The 23,614-nt window shown below is 43.5% G+C and overlaps 1 protein-coding gene and 2 long non-coding RNA genes across 3 annotated transcripts in view; 2 read left to right on the top strand and 1 right to left on the bottom strand.

Moving 5' to 3' along the window:
* The window catches only part of LOC114596910 (anoctamin-2), a 27,626-nt gene extending 11,553 nt beyond the window's left edge, over positions 1 to 16,073 (top strand). Inside the window, exons 4-8 of the mRNA XM_028728778.2 lie at positions 6,160 to 6,312; positions 6,454 to 6,506; positions 8,647 to 8,828; positions 14,077 to 14,182; positions 14,877 to 16,073. Coding sequence (XP_028584611.2) covers positions 6,160 to 6,312; positions 6,454 to 6,506; positions 8,647 to 8,828; positions 14,077 to 14,182; positions 14,877 to 15,158 — 776 coding nt within the window. The 3' untranslated portion in view covers positions 15,159 to 16,073. The remainder of the gene's footprint in view (positions 1 to 6,159; positions 6,313 to 6,453; positions 6,507 to 8,646; positions 8,829 to 14,076; positions 14,183 to 14,876) is intronic.
* LOC114596911 (uncharacterized) lies at positions 4,101 to 23,614 on the bottom strand. The gene is made up of 5 exons (XR_003706652.2): positions 23,523 to 23,614; positions 22,497 to 22,580; positions 19,441 to 19,591; positions 18,833 to 18,979; positions 4,101 to 5,660 (listed from the first exon to the last, which is right to left on the bottom strand). It is a non-coding gene; the product is annotated as an uncharacterized LOC114596911 (long non-coding RNA).
* LOC144327911 (uncharacterized) lies at positions 16,108 to 16,918 on the top strand. Its single transcript, XR_013393077.1, has 2 exons — positions 16,108 to 16,368; positions 16,731 to 16,918. It is a non-coding gene; the product is annotated as an uncharacterized LOC144327911 (long non-coding RNA).

The raw sequence follows: 23,614 nt of genomic DNA, 5'->3' as shown, positions 1-23,614 counted from the left end.
GCCCCAGAGAAGGAATGGAAATACTGATGTAGCCTAATCCCAAAATGCCACCTTGATTGGATTCAGTTTTGAAATCTGTGTAGCTTTGTGTGATTTTCCCTCTTCACCTGTACTGGTCCTTTTTGGCCATACGAACTGAGAGATAGCAGGGCAATTCTACCTGTCTGTATGTTAGGGAGAGATATTCTGAAACAGTACATGGGAACCCTTAGATTAGAGTCACATGTAAGATCCTCCAAAGGCAAAAGTCTTCTTCTTCTTTGGTGGTCACTCATAGCTGAGTAAGATTGTCTTCCATAAACACGGTTTTAACAATGAGTCTGTAAGTGACTGTGGAGGCCAATTCTGGACCCACACGTCCTTCCACAGTAGGGACATTGGTTCCCAGGCGGGAGTTGATCACGGTGTGGATTTGCCAAGCGTGCCTTCCTCTTAGCACGTTCTGAGTTCGAGGGTCTTCAAAGTCCATGACACCTTTGGTAAAGGCTGTTCTCCAACTGGAGCACTTGCAGGCCAGTGTTTCCCAGTTGTCGGTGTTTATACTACATTTTTTAAAGATTTGCCTTGAGACAATCTTTAAACCTCTTTTGTTGACCACCAGCATTACGCTTTCCATTATTAAGTTCAGAATAGAACTTATATGATCCAGCGAGTGAGAAAGGCAAAAGTATGTGTAATAAGAAACACAGACCTGCCAACAAAAATGGCAGGCCCATATCAGGTACCCGCCTCCACTTCTATAGTACAAGTCACTCTGGTCCTGATGTCATTATCTTGAACGCCTTTCCTTCCACATTGTTAAATGGAGCAAGAGCAATGAAACATACAGCATAATGAGATCTAGGCCCAAAGGAAGTTGCATGATGGAGGCGAGACCCAACAAGGGCCAGTTTCTCAGCACTATCCCCTCTGTTTCTTACAATGTGCAGTTCTACCCCTGGTAGCCAATGCTGATTGAGGTATTTTGTTTTGTGAAATCTGCCCAGAATGCTTGCTAGAATAAGCAGAGCCCTGTCACTAGTTAGCATGATGCTTTATACATTTCACTAAAGGTAAAGGTAAAGGGACCCCTGACCATTAGGTCCAGTCGTGGCCGACTCTGGGGTTGCGGCGCTCATCTTGCTTTATTGGCCGAGGGAGCTTCCGGGTCATGTGGCCAGCATGACTAAGCTGCTTCTGGCGAACCAGAGCAGCGCACGGAAACGCCATTTACCTTCCCGCTGGAGTGGTACCTATTTATCTACTTGCACTATGACATGCTTTCAAACTGCTAGGTTGGCAGGAGCAGGGACCGAGCAACGGGAGCTCACCCCGTCGCGGGGATTCGAACCACCGACCTTCCGATCGGCAAGCCCTAGGCTCTGTGGTTTAACCCACAGCGCCACCCTCATCCCTTATACATTTCACTAGCTGACTTCAAACCAGAAATGAAATATAACTTAAACAGAAACTAAATGTGCTTTGGTAAGGACACACTGCATGCCAGAGCACTAATACTACTGCAGTCAGAACTTGATCTTGATAACGTGAGAGGTTTTTTGAAAGCCAAAAATCAATAATAATACACTCTCTTATAATTAGCTGAAGACTTTGTGAGCTTTGAAAACGAGCTGCACCTTGACTGCATCTGGGCCTAGTTTGTATCTGCTATCATGGGAATACTGTTCGAAGAGACTGCACAGGGCAAATGTTGAGACTTAAGGCAACCTAGGGACACAGGTGGCGCTGTGGGTTAAATGCCGGCTCCCTCGGCCAATAAAGCGAGATGAGTGCCGCAACCCCAGAGTCGGCCACGACTGGACCTAATGGTCAGGTGTCCCTTTACCTTTACCTTTAAGGCAACCTAGCAGGATATTTACAGTGTAACTGCCATGCAGCAGTCAGCGTGATGGCTGGTTCCTCAACAGAAAGTGAAGGTTAAAATCAGAAAGTCAAACTTAAGAACAATGACCCTAAGCTCCAGCCCAGCTTCATGTTCCGAGAATTTTTTAAAGGGTGGATATGTTCAAAGGATATGCAAGACACCATCCCACAAGCAGATTCTCTGTCCTGCATCCAGCTGGCATGTCTGTCACTGAACTTCTGTTTAGATTGCAATGAACGTATTTTGCTATCCAATTTTTTTCCTTCCCTTCTACTAAGCATGAGTGCGTGAACCAAGGGTTTCTGTGGTACTTCATTGGAAAGTTTCCAAAAAGCCAATATAACAGAATTAATTATTTTCCTGCTGAAGGCAGTCAGAAGTCTAGCATCCATATAAAGCGAGGCAGAAAGAGGTTCAGGGTCTCTAAGCCTTCCAGGATTAATTCTGAAGATTTAGAAGAATTCCCCCTAAAGCAGGAGAATCCATCAAAACAAAAGAAATATTGCCACATTCTTCTGTAATCTCCACGATGTAGCAGGATTTGAAAGTGTCATCTTGGCGCATCTTGTGGAGGCATGTTGTATACATCAATTATGTGAGAAATCATTAGCGGCTATTGCAGACACACAATAGTCAGGCTCTTTCTTTGTAGCGCTGCATCAATTTTTTTGTCAGTTTTGGTTTTTGCTGTGAAAGTCAACAAATGTTCATAAACAAACCCACATGCCAGTCTTCTGTGCTTTTGCACACATTTTCCCTGCTTGCTTGCTCTTTAGGGGGAAAGAAATACCATTCCCATTACAAGAATCAGTGATATTCTATTCAAATGTGCATTCTATCAAAAGTAACAAAGTGCTAATGTGTAGAATTGCCTGCAGATGCACATCTGAATGTGAATCTTGTTCCTCTGCACTGCCTTATTTTTACTGCATCACAATGTGACACAGCATTGGTTCAGTTATGTCAACAACAAGCAAGGTGTTCCCCCTTTCCCCTGCCCTCAGTGCCTTGCAAACAGTTTTTCATCCTTTCACAAATGCTGCAAATAATTGCCAAAAAGGAGGAATTTAGTGGAAAGGAGGTCTGTTTCAGAAGGGGCAAAATGTTCACAAAGCAAACACCGCTATTCCCTTCCATAGTCTGCACCAAAGCAGTCAGTTTGGCTGCATAGCCCTGGTTGGCCCTTCTAACTTGAAGATTTCTATGATACAACTTTGGAGAGCTATGTTACAGGTGAGAGCTAGTGTAGCATAGGGTAGAGATGAAACTATGGGCTAGGAAGCCACTAGCTAAAATCACACCTATGATTTTACTGCATCAGACACAGATCCCAATACCATTAGGTCCAGTTGTGGATGACTCTGGGGTTGCGGCACTGATCTCACTTTATTGGTCGAGGGAGCCGCCATACAACTTCTGGGTCATGTGGCCAGCATGACTAAGCCGCTTCTGGCCAACCAGAGCAGCGCACAGAAACGTCGTTTACCTTCCCACTGGAGTAGTACCTATTTATCTACTTGCACTTTGACGTGCTTTCAAACTGCTAGGTTGGCCGGAGCAGGGACCGAGCAATGGGAGCTCACCCCGTTGTGGGGATTCGAACCACCAACCTTCTGATCGGCAAGCCCTAGGCTCTGTGGTTTAACCCACAGCGCCACATCCCTTAGAGCAGCATGCAAACCTAATCCAGAAGTTTCCTCTTACAAAGGTCAGAAAAGACCATCCACTCTGCACTCTTTGGTGTGATGAGGTTTTCTTGTTGGTGTGACAGATTTCCCTGCAATTCCCTCCTGTGACCAAAAGTGGATGATAGCGTTCAGGCTGAATTTCCTGCTTCACGTCCCACGGCTCACCAATTCAAGACCCATTAGAAGGGGCATGTGGTCCCTCAGTCCTATCCAAAAAAGTTCCATGCACACACCTGAAAATTTTCTGCACACATGAAGGCTTTGCTGATGTGGATGCCACTCTAGAGCATCCAGAAATTTAATTTGCATTTCATTGGGCATTATGACATTATGGTGTTTTAAGTAATGAAAAAGGCTATCTCCCTTCTGTTGCCATGCTTTCTAATGCAGTGTTTTCCAACCTTTTTTGGGCAAAGGCACACTTGTTTCATGAAAAAAATCACGAGTCACACCACCATTAGAAAATGTTAAAAAATTTAACTCTGTGCCTATATTGACTATATATAAAGTAATTCTCTTGAATAGGAATCAAATAAACACAAAGAAAGTATTTTATAATTACTTTATTATGAAATAGTAAGTAAACAGAAATATGAAAAATTATAAAATACTTTATTTTTAAATCTTTCGAATTTTTCAATTTTTCCCACGGCACACCAGGCAACATCTCGCGGCACACTAGTGTGCCGCGGAACAGTGGTTGAAAAACACTGTTCTAATGTATAAGAAAAATGTAGGCAATGGTATTATTTAAATACGCAATAGATATACACACACTTGCACGAATGCCTGGAATTGTGAGAGTCTACAAGTTGAGATTAAACCCTCAAAAAATGAGATGCTTTGTGTAGGGAAGTCATCTACTCCATATGAAGGTTTACAACTGGTGTAAACCACTCAACCACAGCGTCTCCATCTTGCTGTGATCCAAGCTCAGTAATAAAGATGAATTCATGCACGCTCAGACTGCAAACCTGCCCATTGAAGGAGAATGTAACACCCACCTGAACTGGTTGACACCATCTTCCTGAATGGACAAACTACCGTACCCACCAGCAGCATATCCATCTGAGTTTCACTTCAATGGCCCTCATCTATCCCATTACTGCTCCCAAATACTGGTTCTGCACTTCAGCTAGAAAAGACGGGTAGCTGGATATCATCACCATTTTGAAAACACCCAATTCCAAACCCTTTCACCACTTCACTCAGCAGTTTCATGTACTTCTTAAATCACCATGGGTGGTGTCATTCTGTGAAGCTGAACGTTTGGAGATTCAGGACAGAAAAGAAAGGAATGACTTCTTCACACAATGCATAATTAAACTATGGAAATGGCTGCTAGCTGCTGTAGACCACAAGTGGGAGAGTTCTAATGTGCTCATGTGCTCTTTGTGGGCTTTCCATAAGCATCTGGTTGGCCACTGTGAGAACAAAATGCTAGACTGGATAGACCTTTGGTCTCCTACAACACAGTTCTTCAAACATGAAGGCCAAAGAAAAGTCTGATAATGCCAGCTCCTGGAACTGGTTCTTTGGGGAGGAATGGATCCCCTGAATAAAAATGCCCTCAATCCCCAATTTAGAGAGCCTAACCAGAGGGGTCCAGTGATCAGTTGCGTTGAATGCGACAATCAATAGGGGTGTGTGTGTGTGTGTGTGTGTGTGTGTGTGTGTATTATTGATTTTAACATATAAATTATAAAATGTACCACAAAACTTATCACTTATACAATCTTTTTAGACTTCCATCAGCACCTCTGATGATCCACTGTTTTAACCACTTCTTATGTATTTCTTAACTTTATATTGCCTTTACATCTCTTAAAAAATCATCCTTCCCCTTATCCATTTTTGCAATACTTCCAATAATACTCCTCACAAAACTTCTTGCAAACCTACAAACGTTGTCTGATCTTCACAAATACTTTTTAAATAGTCCATAAACTTACTCCAGTCTTCCGTGAATTTCTGGTCCCGCCGGTTTCGAATCCTTCCTGTTAGTTTATCTAGTTCTGCATAGTCCAATAACTTCATCCTCCATTCTTCAATCGTCGGTAATTCTTCTTGCTTCCATTTTTGGGCCAATAATATTCTTGCTGCTGTTACTGCATATAAAAAGAGCTTACTTTCATTTCTATTTATATCACTCCCAATAATGCCTAGTAAAAATGCTTCTGATTTCTTTATAAATGTATATTTCAACATTTTTTTCATCTCATTTTATATCATCTCCCAGAAGCATTTCACCTTTTTACATTCCCACCACATGTCATAAGCGACATGTACTATCAGCATGACCAAGCCAATGTAAGCAGTTCATCCATAATATCCAGTAATTTCCCCATGAAAATATCATTCACAACTGCTATAGTTGCCATGATCCTCAAGATTCAATGAGGCTTTCTCACAGCTACCTCCTTCAGGGTGGCTGAAACAAGCCCTCTGCCAAAGAGGCGTGTATAACCTTGTGGACCTAAGTGGTGTGCACCATGACTTTAAAAGTTGATATATATTACATAAGCATAGCACTGTATGTCATGGCTTTGCAAGTGATTGCAGACTTGGTTTTTCAGGCCTTAGGAACACTGTTTGTCTGTCTTCTAGTTATACAGTTTGGATTCGTCACGCTCTTTGTCGCTTCCTTTCCGCTGGCTCCTGTGTTTGCCCTGCTCAACAATGTCATTGAAGTTCGCCTGGATGCCAAAAAGTTTGTCACTGAGCTAAGGAGGCCAGATACAGTGAGAGCAAAAGATATAGGTACATTTTTTAAATTTAAAATTATGATAAAGATGGTGTATAGAAAGGCGGGAGAGAAAAATACGAGGTCTGGAATTTGGTTTGCAATGAGAACAGGAATGGAAATTGCACAGCTTAACAAATCTTTCTTCTCCCTTACAGGAATTTGGTTTAACATTCTGAGTGGCATTGGAAAATTTTCAGTAATAATTAATGTGAGTATTGGCTTCTTGCTTATGTATGCTATGGTAAGAGGGGATTTTACTTAAATTGTCAAGAACTTCAGGATTTTCTTATGTAAACATCAGTTTATTTGTTTATAAAAATGTATACCACTTAATACAATAAAATTATTTAAGCAGTTTACATAAAAAATGATAAAAATGCAACAACATACCTTAAAAATTTCCTAAAACCTAGATTAAAACAAAATGAAATTATACATCACAAATTAAACTGAGCAGTGTGTTAAACAAGAGAGTCTGAGTCCAGGAAAGCTTGGCTAAATATAAAAGTTGGCTTTTTTTAAGTGTTTGAAGGTCATTACTGTCTCCACCTCACTTTATTTCCTGGGAGAAGGCATTCCAGATGGTGAGTGCTTTCGCTGAGAAGACCCACTTCCAAGTTGTTGCTCCTCAGAAGACCTCAAAAATCAGTTTGGTCTGTTCATTGTTTGAGGCTTTGAATATTGAACAACAAAGCCTTGACATTGGCTTGGTAGCTAACAGGTAGCTAGTACAGCTCTTTCAGCAATGGTGTAAAATGTGTAAAGTTGGATGTCCCACTAAGCACCATAGCAGCTGCATTTTATGCTAACATCGTAGCATAGAAAGGGTAGCTCCATATACACTGTGCTACTGTTGACTAATTGTGCAGTAACCAATATAAGGAGCACCATGGCAAGGTTGTCCCTGTTTGACACACCAATCAAAGGTGGTAATGGTCCTCAAGAGGTCACCTTGGCCTCAAGTGAAAGCAGTGGATCTGAGAGCACCCCACAAATTGTGCACCTGCTCCTTCAGAGGGAGTACAAACCTGTACAGAACCCAGTTCTTGGGACCTGGGAACTGCCCTGTTGATTCTCAGGCCTGAATCCAGACTGGGATACATTAAGATAATAAGCTTCACCAAAAGACAAATTCATGTCTACTGATCATGATAGCTATGGTCTACCTCCAGTACATCTCTGAAGACATTGCTCTGAATCTCAGGTAGGGAGGGCTATGCTCAGGTTCTACTTGCAGGCTTCCTGTGGGCATCTGGTTGGACATTGTGAGATCCAGTAGGTCTCTTCTTGTGTTTTGATTGCAGCTGAATCATCACCACCACCTTCTAGATTGCCTTGACCAAGGTGTATTGGACCTGTGGGTCCACAGTGGGCTTCTTCAGTTATGGTTGCACATTGCTGCCTCCTTCGAGACAACAGGAACCATTCTATTACGCAAAAAGGCATTAAGCAGGTTCATTCATAAATTTGAACTGAATCAAATTTCTCCCACATCCCCATCTCACAGTGGGCAGTCATGTGCTTAGGGGTAATCTGAATGCAGAGATTAAGTGCAACCACACACTCTCCATGTGTGATTCCCAACAACTGACTTGCTGCCTCTGACATGGCAAGTAGAACCTAGCCATGGTGGCTAGAAGCCATCAGTAGCCTTATCCTCCATTGCTGCTTTATTTTGAGTTCACATTGCAGTCCCAAAACTCTGCTTTAGATTCAGGCTTTATCCTTCTCACTATCTGGCTCACAGCCACTTCTTTTGTTCCCTTAACAACTCATACTTAGCGGGCCATTACTAGGCTGGTGTGGCTATCCCAGCAATTGAATCCATGTTGGATCCAGGAATTGGGGGGGGGGGGCTGAGGCATGCAACCTGCCCCCCCCCCAAAGAACTCATAACAATATGTTCAATTTCAATTGCGTAAATTGCCACAAGGCTCATCCTTCTATTATCATCCTTCTTTGCTCACTCATCTTTTAAACAAATAAACTGTTATCTAAAATCAAACTGACGGCAGTAAAAATCTATCCAAGATTTATATTAAAATGGCATAAAAGGCTCCCTATGCAAAGCTCTTGAACAAATGCCAGACTCCTTGGCCTCTCAGCCACTGCACATCTATTTTTATTAAACAGCCAGATTACAGGTCAGTCTGGTAGGATGCTCTTCCACACTGCTGTGGAGACAAATAATACTTGAAAGTCCAACTAGTTCTTGTCCTCAAGTCACAAAGCAGCTTCTCTGGGGATTTCTGGTTATCTTTTGGATCACTGTCCACATCCATAAACTGACTCCAAAGTACACTATGCATATCTGTGCTCCTATGGTAAAGGTTTTTCTTTTCTCCCAGGCCTTTGTCATATCCGTCACTTCTGATTTCATTCCGCGCCTTGTCTATCAATATGCATATAGTCACAATGGAACCATGCATGGCTTCATCAATCACACTCTCTCGTACTTCAATGTCAGTGATTTCAAGGCTGGAACCCAGCCAGAAGCCTCAAGTTTCGAAGAGGATGTTTCCCTTTGCAGGTAAAGCAGCCTTACCAATCACTGGCTATTGTATTTAAGACTTATGGTAGGAGCAATTTTGGTAGGTTGTTCCACTAACTTTCGTGGGTTAAAATTAGAGTAAGACTGATCTCTGTCATTGAAGGCAAATGGTAAATTTTCCAGCTACATTTGCCCTTTCTGTAAGCTCCTCACATTTTCTAAAGCTCAGTGTGCCCAAGTTTTGACTCCCTAGGAAACACACACAATATTTCTTCTTTAATCATTTGGAAACAAATATGAGAACAAAAAATAGTATCCAATAGGTATCCATGTTTTCTAGGGGCAGCCCCTATTTCTGGTCCCTGGCCCATATAAATCACTGTCCTTGTTTTGCATTCTGTGGATGCCTTCTTAAAATATTGTTAGTGTGTGTACATGTTCATTGGAGTTGCCATTATTGAGGTTCATCCCTCTTCCTCAAGTCTCTAGAAGTCAAATCTCAATGTGGATGAATGTGCCTTGACTGAATGGATACAGTATGTTTTCCCCACAGGTGGAAAATAATTTTGGGATTGAGATTTTGATCAGAAAAACATGGAGAAAGACTGATCAGCCCCTTTGCTGTTATCAAATTTAGGGCCTTCAATGGAGACATTTAAGTAAAACCAAAAGCTGTCAGGGAGGGTTCACACCTAGTTGGATTCTTAACATAGAGGGAGGCTATGAGCAATGTATTTTAGCTCAATTAAACACACAGATGCACACATTTCATTTCTGGAAAAATTTTGGGGAGAAAGTTGACCTGATACAAGTCAATGGGATTACATGGAAGCCGGAATTTCTCATTATGGGCTTCACTTGATATTAAGGTGTCTTTAACTGAATCCATAGAGGGACGCGGGTGGCGCTGTGGGTAAAAGCCTCAGCGCCTAGGGCTTGCCGATCGAAAGGTCGGCGGTTCGAATCCCCGCGGCGGGGTGCGCTCCCGTTGCTCGGTCCCAGCGCCTGCCAACCTAGCAGTTCGAAAGCACCCCCGGGTGCAAGTAGATAAATAGGGACCGCTTACTAGCGGGAAGGTAAACGGCGTTTCCGTGTGCTGCGCTGGCTCGCCAGATGCAGCTTTGTCACGCTGGCCATGTGACCTGGAAGTGTCTCCGGACAGCGCTGGCCCCCAGCCTCTAGAGTGAGATGGGCGCACAACCCTAGAGTCTGTCAAGACTGGCCTGTACGGGCAGGGGTACCTTTATCTTTTAACTGAATCCATAACAAATTCAAACACTCCCTAGTGATGCATTCTTAGAATAGGTAGGGCAACATTTTTATCCACTACACTGAAATATCTGGTATTCGTTCTAAATGAACATTGCAACAGTGGCAATAATCTGTCAACAATCTGTGACATATAATTAGCCATAAATTTTTTCTTGCAGAGTACAAGGGTGGTTTTTTTTTATTTATTCTGCTCAAGGCAAAATGAAAATGACACCTTACTCAGTTAAACACTCCTTTGGTATAGATCATGAGGATGAATTTATCGGACCCTAACATCAGGTTTGTCACTAAAAGCTTATCCACATGACACTAGAGCAAACCTGAGTTTGCAACCAGGTGTGCATTTGACAAATACTGCAGGCAATCCCATCACTTTGTGAAGTACCACTGTCTGATACAAAGATTTGTGTGTTTCATTCATAGGCTATATTTTTAAGATACAGGCTTTTAACAGGGAAGGTCCAGCCTTTGGTTCTAAATCTCTGTCTGCAAAATGGTAATAACCATCAACAGCTAATTCCTCCTTCTTCAAAGCAAAAGCAACAATATTTTAATGCAAAGTGATTTCAACATAAATGGGAAAAGGTGTGTTCAGTTATGTATCATTTTTGGACTGAAAGCAACAAGTGTTCGCTGGATAGATTTTTTATTCCAAACATGGGATGAATTAGCAAATATTGGCAACTTACACTCCCATTTCTGTTTTTGCTGGAATTCTCAGACATCTCTCATCCTAATAAGTTACAATATTGGCCAGATAATGTTGATCAGCTTGCCAGTATAATATCAGAATTGCACACTGCCATTATGTGCACATTTAAGCGTGTTCTCCTTCATGGAGAGCATGTGTTGCGGTGGGGGCTGCCAGGACACTCCAAAGTTGGGGGCCACTGATGCAATTGGGGCTTCCTTTGTTGTTAGGAAGAAGTTAATGTTGCCATTTGTTGATTGACAGCCAGAAATGCTAAAACTCCTTGCACGTGGCCAGGGCTTCCTCTTTTCGCCCGTGCATCAGATTGCCCGTCCCCCCTCCCTAGAATTAGGGTTGTTCGCTTTGACCTTGCTATGCCTGTCATGGGCTCGTCTGCTCTTGGGGCAGGGGCCCAGTAGGAATTTTGTCCATCTGGCTGATTGGTTTTTGCCTACTGCATAGCAAATCATCACAACTTGTAATGTTGTGGTTAGGCATTGGTTTATGGTTTGGTTGGTTGAGGGGCATGGATTGGCTGTGCCTGCCCCTCTAATGCTGCTGCTGCAAGGGATTCCGTTAAAGCAGTCTTCCCCAACCTTGGGTCTCCAGCTGTTTTTGGACTACAACTCCCATCATCCCTCGCTAGCAAGACCAGTGGTCAAGGATGATGGGAATTGTAGTCCAAAAACAGCTGGAGACCCAAGGTTGGGGAACACTGCTTTAAAGGAATCAGGGGCTAACTATTGGTTGTCCACTCTGTCAAGGGGGCTTGGGCCATAGCAATGAGCTCCTGGTTGCATTTGGGGAGGGCTGAGGGCAGGTTCCCTGCTCCGTCGCTACCCCCAAGAGTATTCCCCTTTTCTGACAGAATGTCAATCTGTCCCCCGTGGTGGGGGCAGATAGTCGCAACCAATGCCTAAGCAACCACTCACATGTTTGTATTTTAATAAAGTTGTGGCCAAAATTATGCCAAAAACCTTAAACAAAAAATTCTGTGTGATGTGTGAGTTATTGGGGTGGCCCTGGGGACCTCGACACGCAACAGGTGGAAATGCAGCCATTTGCCACTGGACAGATACTTCCATATGATGCTTTAGTCAGAGAAGTGGTCCATTTCATCAGGGCTGTCACTTCCAATTGGTAGTAAGTCTCCAGGCTCCAAACTCAGCAACTTTCCCAGTTCTGTTATATGAGAGCATTCTCAAGTCCAGGATGTAGGAAGGCATCCTGCTCCAGGGAGGGTTGCACCCCGCTGAAAGCAATCATTTCTCATTTATGCTGCTATTATGAATAACTTAGTCTCATTGCTGGAAATACTTTCACGCTCATTTGTGTGCAGATAATTCAGAAACTCCAAAGTGCAGCACCCCAGATTACTGTGCTGGGCTTCAAATTAGAGCTCAAATAACTCCTGTTTTAAAATAGCTACACTGGGTGCAGTTTAAGCTGCTCACATTAAATGTTTAAAGCCCCAAATATCTGAAAGACTGTTTACACCCCCTATTCACCTTATCGGGGGCTTTCTTGGTCCTTTGGCCACCCTCAGAGGTGTTGGGGAAAGGTGGCTCAGGAAAGGGCTTTCTCGGTGTCAGCCCCTAAATTGTGGCACTCGCCCCGTCCCGTCCCCAGAAGAAGAAGAAGAAGAAGAGTTTGGATTTGATATCCCGCCTTTCACTCCCTTTAAGGAGTCTCAAAGCGGCTAACATTCTCCTTTCCCTTCCTCCCCCACAACAAACACTCTGTGAGGTGAGTGGGGCTGAGAGACTTCAAAGAAGTGTGACTAGCCCAAGGTCACCCAGCAGCTGCATGTGGAGGAGCGGGGAAGCGAACCCGGTTCCCCAGATTACGAGACTACCGCTCTTAACCACTACACCACACTGGCTCTAAGCACCTAGCATCTTCATTGTTGCAGAAGCACCTCTTTGCAACAGTTAAAATATTTTGTTTTTGTGGGACTCATCTCTCCTGCTTAATTTATACTGTTCTGGTTCATTTGGAATGGCTCGTTGGTTTTATAACTGTGGTGGTTTTATCTGTTTTTGCAATTGTTGTAACACGGCCTGGGATCTTAGGGTGAAGAGCGGGTAAGATCTTTTGTAATAAATAGAATAAAAGAACTGAAATTGAACCTGGGAACTTCAGCATGTCCAACTCGTTCCTTCCTTCCATATTTTGTCTCCCACTCTCTCTCAGCCTTAAATTATCCCACTATACTAAATATAGGCCAGACATTGCATGTTTGTCTTTTGAACCTCTCCACTGTGGGAACCTAAGTTGAACGTTCTAAAACTGTGCCTTCTATACAAATAAATATCTCTCTATCCTTTTGTATTCTTTCTAAGAACAAAATTGGCATATTTACATGCCTAACAACCATTCTCCTTTGTATGCTTTCTCAGAAGTAAGTCCTACTGAGCTCAAGGGGATCACAGCTCAACAAAACAATTTATTATATTTATCTTCATAAAAAGTGTATGGTTGTTCACTATTAAGCCTATTTACTTGCTGGTAGAAAGTGAGCTCCATGGGTACTAGTCACAAAATGGCTACCATGGGGATCATGGCATAACACAGGCATAGGCAAACTCGGCCCTCCATATGTTTTGAGACTACAGTTCCCATCATCCCCGGTCCTGTTAGCTAGGGATGATGGGAGTTGTAGTCCCAAAACATCTGGAGGGCCGAGTTTGTCTGTGCCTGGCATAACACAAAGAGGTTGCCATGTGGGAAGTGACATGACACAAAATGGTTGCTGCATCTAAAAAAAGCAGAAAAAGAGAGTGCCACAATGTGTTACAAGCATGCCAGCACTTCCGCCTTCCATCTCCTGTCCATCAACTAAGAAAAGGCGCCTACATCTGCCACTGCTGGGCACAGACAAAAGCTCTTTGCATCTCTCCTCTGTTCAGAACCATTTAGGGAGGACACATGTGCAATCTGGCATCCAGTGAAATGTGGGCAACTTTATTTATTGGATTCCATTTATCAGTCACTTCAGTCACTAAAATATCTCAAATTTATTTATCAGTCACTAAAATATCTCAAAGCAAATGTGTTGCTTGATTTATCAGAGTCAACCCATGTCAGTCAAAATTGTTAAAGCAATCCATGACTGCAGCCCGACACATGGGGCTGTGGTTGGTGGGTGTGAAAAAGAAATATTGAAGCATAATCGGAGAACCCAAACACTGTTGCTGGAAATGAAAGGTACGAATTGCACAACTGCTGGGGAACTTTCTAGCTGGAAAATTGAACTGATCCGTGTTATGTGTAGCAGATGTGGCTCCAAAATGTGCAGTTTAAAGCAATGGCTCCATTTTACAGGTTTAAGGATTACAGAGAACCGCCATGGTCTGAAAACCAGTATGAATTTTCTAAGCAGTACTGGACTGTTTTATCTGCCCGTTTGGCCTTTGTCATTATCTTTCAGGTAAACCCTTTCTGCGTTATATTGCTTCACTGCCACATGTAATGCATTGATTGCTGCCTGCAGTACAGTGGTACCTCGGGTTAAGTACTTAATTTGTTCCGGAGGTCCGTACTTAACCTGAAACTGTTCTTAACCTGAAGCACCACTTTAGCTAATGGGGCTTCCTGCTGCCGCCGCACCGCCGGAGCCCGATTTCTGTTCTTATCCTGAAGCAAAGTTCTTAACCTGAAGCACTATTTCTGGCTTAGTGGAGTGTGTAACCTGAAGCGTATGTAACCTGAAGTGTATGTAACTCAAGGTACCACTGTACTTGTTTGTCCATTGATTTTTATTCACGCTTGTTCACTGACCCTTTCAAATTCCCCTGCCCTTGTGGAACAGTCTCAGCTAAACTAGAAGAGAATTAAAACATCTTGATGTATTGCTGATGGAGTATAATATAACCAGAGACAGTTATATTATTGAGCACTCTCCATGCCTGCTGTGCCTTGTCCCCGCCCAGCGTGTGAGAGCAGCGAGGGCTGGGTTAGCGCGCTCGGTCCACGCTTGGGGGGTATGCGCGCATGCACCCCACACACTGGTAGACAGGGCTACACCCCTGGCTATACCTCCCCAAAATGAGTGCTTTAGGGATCTTTTCAATGCTGTAAGGAACACGTCTTCCTCCTGCTTATTTAATTTATTTCTCTTGCAGAACCTGGTAATGTTCCTCAGCGTGCTTGTTGACTGGATGATCCCAGACATCCCCAAGGATATCAGTGAGCAGATCAAGAAAGAAAAGAGCGTGCTGGTTGATTTCTTCTTGAAGGAAGAGCACGAGAAACTGAAACTGATAGAAAACTTTATCACGCGAGACAAGCAAAGGAGCAAGAATGAGACAAGAGGAAGGAGACTTCGAGCGGCAAGTTTCTGCCAGTTCAACCGAAGTCAACGGGGCAGCTTAACATCCTTTAGTTCACACCACACTGATGTATGATTCCTTGAGGGCGCATCTACACCACTTATAATCGCTCTGTCCCCAGAGAACTTTAGTAGTGAAAGACGCTTATGTTCTTCAGCTGAATATTCTCATCATCACTCTAGCCCGGCTACAGTTCCCAAGATTTGGAGAGGAATACATGACAGCTGAGCTAGCATGATGCACATATAGGTTTGTAGTGCAAGAAATAACAGCCAGTACGAAACATATCGAATAATAATTTACCTATTGTCTGGTTAGATCTTGAGGGGGGGAAGTGATTGAGTCTAGGATGGATATTGTTTTGGACAAATAGATTATACTGGTTTTCAGAAGCTTCATTTTTAAATCTCTCTGCAGTATTCTTCATCAGATGTCCTACGTGAAAACACGCTGTATATTTATGTTACAAACTCATGTAATTTTATACCAATTTGCCTGCATTGGTTCTTCTGCCCCATCCCAAATCCTGAGAATTATAGTTTGGTGAGAGTTCTAATACCACTCTTAGAAATCCCCCCCCCCTCCTTCACAGAACTACCTTAAGAGTACACCAGCCCATATTGATGGGCCTTGTTTTGAGTGGCTGGACTGAAAGCTGCAGAACCGTAAAAACAAAATATTTACAGAGCACTTTGACATTTAGTAATGTTTCTCTCTCATTAACAACACAGTCCTGTACCTACCAACTCAGAAGTAAGTCACATAGAGTTTAGCAGGGCTTACCCTCAGGTATGTGAGTATAGGATTGCAATCTAAAAGTACGAAAAGGCCAAGAGAGACCACAGCATGCATATCTGAACACTTTGCTTAGGGCCTGATTTTCTCCTCTTTCGAATCCACCCTCACATTTTGTATCAGTTTCCACATACAGAAGTACATGTGCCTAACACCATTCATGAAGTGTATACACAAGAACACCCCCCCCCCCAAAAAAAATAATTCCTGCATTGCATGGCTGGGGAATTGGATGATCCTCATGGTCCCTTCCAAGTCTACAATTCTATGATTTTAAGAGGAAATTATACTTTTCCAACCTAGGCAACCCACTTGTGATTTAGGCAGTACCAAGCTTGTGTTCTTGTCCCATTGCTCAGTCCCATCTGATGAGCAAGTGGGACATAAATGATGGCATTCATCTGGGCAGGGAGCAGGAGACATAATGAGGAAGGTGGTGCAACAGTGGCAACCTGTCCTTTGGTACCAGCACCATTTAGAGTATAGGTAGGTTGTCTAGGGGGACGCGGGTGGCGCTGTGGGTTAAAGCCTCAGCGTCTAGGGCTTGCCGATCGAAAGGTCGGCGGTTCGAATCCCCGCGGTGGGGTGCGCTCCCGTCGTTCAGTCCCAGCGCCTGCCAACCTAGCAGTTCGAAAGCACCCCCGGGTGCAAGTAGATAAATAGGGACCGCTTACTAGCGGGAAGGTAAACGGCATTCCGTGTGCTGCGCTGGCTCACCAGATGCAGCTTGTCACGCTGGCCACGTGACCTGGAAGTGGCTGCGGACAGCGCTGGCTCACGGCCTATAGAGTGAGATGAGCGCACAACCCTAGAGTCTGGCAAGACTGGCCAGTACGGGCAGGGGTACCTTAGGTTGTCTAGGTTGTGAGCAGCAACTCTTTCCCTCTCTGCTACCTTGTCTCCTTCTTGCCTCCTTTTGTTCTCTTCCCCATTGTCAACCTGCTCCATCGGTGCAGAGACCTGTCTGTTTTTGCTTTTGAAACTATGTAAAGCATCATGTACACTGATGTTATGAATAAAAATAAAAATAGTAGTTTAAATCATGGGTTTTGCTCAACACCCACACAAACAACAGGGGAAAGCCCAATCCTGCTCTTCCTAAATAGTGATCTGCACATTTGGAAATTCGGACCGAGTACAAGAATCCATGAAACATCACTTAAACTAGCTTTAATGGGAGAAATGTCCATTTTAGAATACTGAAGTTATCATTGAAGTTACGGTGCTGTAAATGGCTGGCTGATACAAGCATATCTATAAGTGGTCACCTGTAGCTTCATCTTCAGATGAAGCACAGCATTTTAGTTCACTGATATCCCTAAGAGGGATTTAATGTAATTTTATGCATTAACTTAGTACTTGATCACACTTATTACTTGCTGCTGTACAATGACAGTAAATCAAGATGTTCCTATGTAAAATTCAGAGAATTACCACTTAGGCATGCCATCTAAATGTATTTAAAGAATATTGTTATGAGGGGATTTTGGGATTTTTTTGCCCCTCTTATTCCTTGATCAACTTTCTATTAGTTAGAAAAATGACCAGAGTGGAGATTTGAGAAGCTGGATGCAAAAGCGGCAGGCTGAGAAGCCAGAGAGAGAGAGATTCTGCTGGAATCTAAGGCTGCAGCTACAGGAGAAGACATCCTTGAGTGTTGATGCTTTGAACCCCTCCATCATAGTCTCAGGTTGTACATATGTGTAAATAAACCATACATCATAAAGACACCACAGTCTCCGCTGTCCCTCATTCCCAAAGGAAACACAAACCCGAGTAAGTTCCTGAAACTCCTGGAATCTTACACTACTAAGAGATAGGGATGGTGGCATGCAACAATAATTTTATTTCTATCAAGATTGGCCTTGCACCAGGGGGCAAAAAGTTAAAGCACCCCCCTGTGGTGAGCCTCACTCCATAGACCCTATAACCACCACAACTTATCTTATGGGTTTTTGTGTGAGGTACAACTTTGGTACTTGGAGACTTCAGGCAGAAGTTGAGCAAATAACAGTGGTTTATTATATAGAAGAAAGGTGTTAAAGCAAATGAAGTGTCAGGAGATAAAGTTCTTTCAGGAAACAGTTCACTCATTAATAATTATAGTAAATCAAGCGGATGTTACAGGCTTCTAGACTAGTTGGTTAAGTGTTCAGCTTGTTTCTAGTTTGGTTACTTCAGTTTCTTAAAACTTCATTGCACAGGTGTTAGAGCTTAACACTTTGGTTCTCAGACAAGGTAGGACTTTCTGTCAGTTTCCCAACCTCTTAACAATCCCACTCCTGTGGTATTTCCAAATAGTAGAACAGACCCAGGGGATCACCACCACCTCCTAAACTGGTTTGGGAGTCTTCTCTTTCTGGAAAATCTCTCCCCTCTTGACTGGAACGAGACCTGAGGAGACTTTATCCTCACAGCTTCCACAGCTCAGACTCAGCCCTCCAGAAAACTCCTGTCTGAATACTTTCACAAGACACTAAACACTGTCTTGCTATCTAAGCTCAGAGACTCCTTTCTCTGGCTGTAGATATTTTCCTCAGAGTGGATGTTATACACACAGATCAGATCCAACTCTCCAACTTTCCCTCCAGCTATTTTCCTTAAACTAGATGCCAAACTATCTGAACCCTCCCTCAGAAATGGCTCCTTTCCCTCCAAAAACTGCTGGCTCCACCCCCCTCTGTCTGTCTGTCTGTCTGTCTTGGTAACCAGTCAGAAAGAGGCTCTGGCCTTCTGGTGTAATTTTGAAGCACTATATCACCACATTCTGGTCTGGCTCAGCTGTCCATCACAGTCCCATGCCTCCCCATGCCAGGGTCTCGATTCTGATTTTGGGCCCTTGGCCAGTTATTTATGAAGGAAAATCCTGCTCTTAAGAGGGCAAACCACACGGTGCAAATCTTGTGCACAATGCTCCATGATATGCACAAATGGGGGCACCCAGAATTACTTACCATGATCTTTGGAATGTCTTGGACGGTTGTGTTCTCGTTTATTCATAGATCGTTCAGAGCACCTCAAGGAGAAACTTTTCCAATGTTTAATGCATTTTCATTGTATATAGCCTCCATTGTTCCACAGAATCTGAGAAAGTTGAGCCACTTGGGGGAGGAGAGAGAGGGAGGGAGAGAGAACGAGCAGGTGGCTGTGGTTAAATTGCATCTAGAATTTCATCCTTTTTCTGTGAAAGTTAATGTATGTTAGTCTACTGGACAGTCTCTGGAGTCTTGCATAGTTCCCCACCCCTCCACCCCATCCCCAAGCTTCAGCAAGGCTGGGAAAATTAAAGGCTGGCTTGCTGGGTTATCAAAGCCTTGACTGACAGCTTCCCTGTCTGCATATGTGATACACTATCTATTTTTATCTTGCTCCTGAAAGCTCAGTTTAATAGAAACTTGGCAGGTTGGTTCTGAGCGCCGGTTCGGTCCCCAAGGATTAACATTCCCACAGAAACCTTTGACTTCTCTTCCCATCCCCCAGGTCGCAAATGAAAGCCTATCCTAAATGCCTATAACTGGAGATCTGCTGATTGCCCAACTCCCCGTTCCATTGTTGAACTCACCATTTTCTCACAGTGCAGTCCTTCCTTATCAGCCTGAAACTTGTAAGGCTACCCGTAAAGTGACTGCTATTGTACTTTCACCTCTCTGAAGGTTCCCTTTCCCCTCTCTTTCTCCAGCACAGTCGCCCAAACAGCTTTATTCAATAGAAATCTAAAAGCATATGGAAATATAAAGTAAACCCAAACAATAAGCAGTACCCAATCCATTAAAAATGATGAAAAAATGTTCCTGGGGTACGATGGGAAATGATGGAAAGGCCTCAGCCAACAGGATTGTGCAAAGCTAATACTGAAATCAGTGGGTTCAAGTACACATTCATACGCAGTGGGAAATATGAGGAACTGCCTCTATGACAAAAATGCTTTTCAAAACTAAATATGAAAAGTTCATCTTCTAGAACCAGAAAGAGATGCAGTCGCATGAGTTCCTCTGGTGCCACAGCTGAAGTGGGGGAAACACACACGAAGGAAAAGAAGAGTTTTGTGTGTGGGAAGCGAGGCAGAGAGAACGCAGAGGGGGAAATAAACTAAGAGAAAATGACTAAAGTTAGGCATTTCTATTGCACTTTGAACTGCAGCTTAAGGGAAGCTGAGCCTTAGTACATTTTGCTCAGATGAAAAAAATGCTGTAATTAGGGTTAATACTTCGAGTCAGGAAATGCCCTTGTGATGTAGAGGAAAATACGGCAAATTTAATACACTGGTCTCCCTTCACATCTGCAGCAGCCCCAAGTATGGAAACAGATTTTTGCTCATGGGTCTTCTCCACCTTTGAGGCTGGCTGCTATCATATGCACACTATTCATACTGTTCCTGCTGCGACTACTACCCCCCGAACTTATGCTATCCTGTCTCAAAGGCAAACTGAGGGTGGTGGATATGGTGTCTTCCTTTGCTTATCTTCACAACAGACATGTGAGACACATCAGACTGCGAGTTACTAGCCAGCCATGACCCAGTTAGCTTCACAGTTGAGTGGGGACTTTGAACTTGGCTAGTTCAGGCTTGCTGCCCCTTCAGCTTAGTCAGAAAGTTGCTTCTTCCTGTCTCTGGTAACCTCTGACTGCAAATTGACAGCTGTGTGAGCTACCTAAGGCTTGTCAGGCCTGGTCTGAAAGGAAAGGGAATGTGTTCCCTAAGGTGCCCGGTACCAGCAAACAATATATCACTTTTGACATTTTTTAAGCAAAAAGTATTCATTCAGAAACAGGGCAGTTCCAATCCAGGATCAAGGAGAAAGACCTTCCATTTTTTACTTTCAAACTGAACACGCGAAGAGGGCTTTAGTAACACAACCAAACCAACAGCTGGTTCTGAGCTGTGACTCATATTGTGTCTTAGTTGGTGGTCATTATCTAGTTCATGGCTTATGGTTGTGAACCATACTGTTTTCCTGCAACATGCTTGCACTTGTGTCAGCCAAGTCAACCTCAATCCGGTTGGCTTCTCGGGAGTTCACCCAGCCTCCTTTTTTGCTGTCTACAAAGGGATTGCAAAAGCAGGGGAGAGGTTAGGAATCAGACAGACCACAATTTGGGCCAGGAGGCCCAAGCTGTACCTTGCATGACATACTTTGCATGTTCAGTCTCCAGCTTAAAGGATATGAGGCAACCAATCCGGAAAGGACCTCTATGAAAGCCTTTGCTGGCTCATACATTGTGTAAGTGTGTCCTACAGTAAGTGGCTAATAACAGAATGTGCAATCATAATAAGAGAATACTTGCTTTTTAGATACATATTATATGAGGAAAAATAAGTCCCATATGTTTACATGACTTCCTTTTTATGATACGGTACTTTCTTTTATCCTTAATGGAACACAATTCCATTAATAGAGTGCCTTGTGGGAATTTTCTGCTTCAGTTACATGGCTTCATAAAACAGTCTTCTTCTTCTTAATAATAATAATAATAAATAATTTATAGTTTACAAGCCTGATTTTATTCCAATCTCAGCTCAAGTGTACATTTTTCATAGGAGTATTTCATAGTGTATTGTATAAAGTGCTTTTTAAAAATAGGACATGTATTTGCTTTCCCCTTAGTCAGTGAGGTTACTTTCCATATGGGCTAAGGTGCGTATAAAAAAAGGATACACACACACACACACACACCAGTCAATGGTGTAGATGCTCAAAGACAGATTGGGCAGAAAGGTCTCTTGCGCAAGCCTACTGAAATGAATAGGCCCCGTGCAAGACCATAGTCCTTGAAACAAGAGCATGCTAGACTTTCTGTGGTTCTTGGATAGTTTAATAATGAATAAGCATTGGTGCTTTTTTTTTAACTACCCATGTTCTTTTCATATTATTGGTTTAACTGTTCTGGGAACAGTTTGTTTAAAAATAATGAACTATGTCAACATTCTGCGGGAAATGAGGCCATAAGGAGAAACAGTCTTTCTTCTTCCTAAGTATCCTTCTCTACCATGCCAGCATTGTATTCACATTCAGAGATCTTATTTTTAATTCATAGGAAAACTTACGACATCCGTAACCAAGAAGCAAACAATGTGTACGAGAATGACTGTGATTAGATCCATCCATGGACATCTGTTGTCTTATATGACAGGGAGAAATTACGTATGCAAGTCATGCAAGAGACTCCTGGCCATGGTGAATTTCCAGAAGGTCTGCAGAATTTCTGACCAAGCACAGCTCCTCCGATGGTGCCACTGTTCAACTCCCTTTCTGAAGATTTGTGGGGCAGACTCTCCAGGTGTCCCTATTCAATTCATGTCCAGAGACCTCACTGCTCAAGGCTGTCACTTTCCCAGCTCCCCTATTTGTAGCTTAAGGCCTCAGTTGCAGCAACTGACTTCAGAGACCTTGGGCTGGAGAACAGACCACCTTCCAGGTAGATTTGGGTAAAGCACTCAGTGGCCTACTCTGAATGTGGACTGACTTTCCCTTGTGAATTTGAAGCAACGTCGTCAAAATTTCAGCCCTTCTCTTTGATTGCCCAGAAGGTGGCGTTTTGTTTCATCATGGCAAATAGAAACATAATAATCACGCCTATGCAAATCCCGAAACCGCACGCACAAAGCCACAACCTTACCTTATAATTAATGGAGCAGCCAGATTGATCCTGTTACGGAATATTGTGCGACACCTTCAGACAGCTTTTTGCCCAGGCAGAAACCTGAGTGAGGAATTGAGGGGTCAGGGAGGTTGGGGGGGGGGGGCATAAAAGGATTTCAGTGACACTAGTAAAATCCCTCTGCAGGGTTTTACGCATTCTTTGCATTCCACCAGATACCAAGATGCACAAGAATAAGATTCAATAGTGTGGTAACATTTCTTTTTAAAAAAACCACAAAACTTCACAACGTTCCTCACAACATTGTGTCCTCGGCCGTGGTCTGTAATCGACACTTTTGGTACAGAACATAACTGAAGATGCAGAGCAGTGCATCTCAATGGCCCTGATGATGATGATTTTAATGCATAAGGTAAAGGTAAAGGTACCCCTGCCCGTATGGGCCAGTCTTGACAGACTCTAGGGTTGTGCGCCCATCTCACTTAAGAGGCCGGGGGCCAGCGCTGTCCGGAGACACTTCCGGGTCACGTGGCCAGCGTGACAAAGCTGCATCTGGCGAGCCAGCGCAGCACACGGAAACGCCGTTTACCTTCCCACCAATAAGCGGTCCCTATTTATCTACTTGCACTTTGATGTGCTTTCGAACTGCTAGGTTGGCAGGCGCTGGGACCGAGCGACAGGAGCGCACCCCGCCGCGGGGATTCGAACCGCCGACCTTTCGATCGGCAATCCCTAGGCGCTGAGGCTTTTACCCACAGCGCCACCCGCATAAATAAGGCCATTACACTTTTAATCTTGTGCACCTTTGAGACTCTGTCTCTCCCTGTGACTGGTGCCTTCCCTCCTTCTCTTTTTCCGCTGGAATCCACCAAAAGCAAAATGTTAGGCAAGGCTGGAGATTCCCCGCTCAGGTGAAACTTCTGAGGGCTTGCCAAAAGTAGAATGGGTTTCATTGTAGCAGCAATAACAGCAAGTGGCTTAAACATGTTACTGCTGAAGGCAACACATGTTTTTATAAGCAGAGACTGCGGAGGATTTAAATACCTGAGTTCTCTTTTCAGCGCATACTTGCCATCCTCCCAGGAGAGCTTCACCTATTCCTCATGCCGTCATCAGGCAGGAGTAAACTGCAGATG

Source organism: Podarcis muralis, chromosome 6 (assembly GCF_964188315.1).
Source record: "Podarcis muralis chromosome 6, rPodMur119.hap1.1, whole genome shotgun sequence".
In the NCBI taxonomy this organism is placed as follows: Eukaryota; Metazoa; Chordata; class Lepidosauria; order Squamata; family Lacertidae; genus Podarcis; species Podarcis muralis.
The sequence above is the reverse complement of the archived record's forward strand: the minus strand, read 5'-3'. Positions and strand labels throughout refer to the sequence as shown.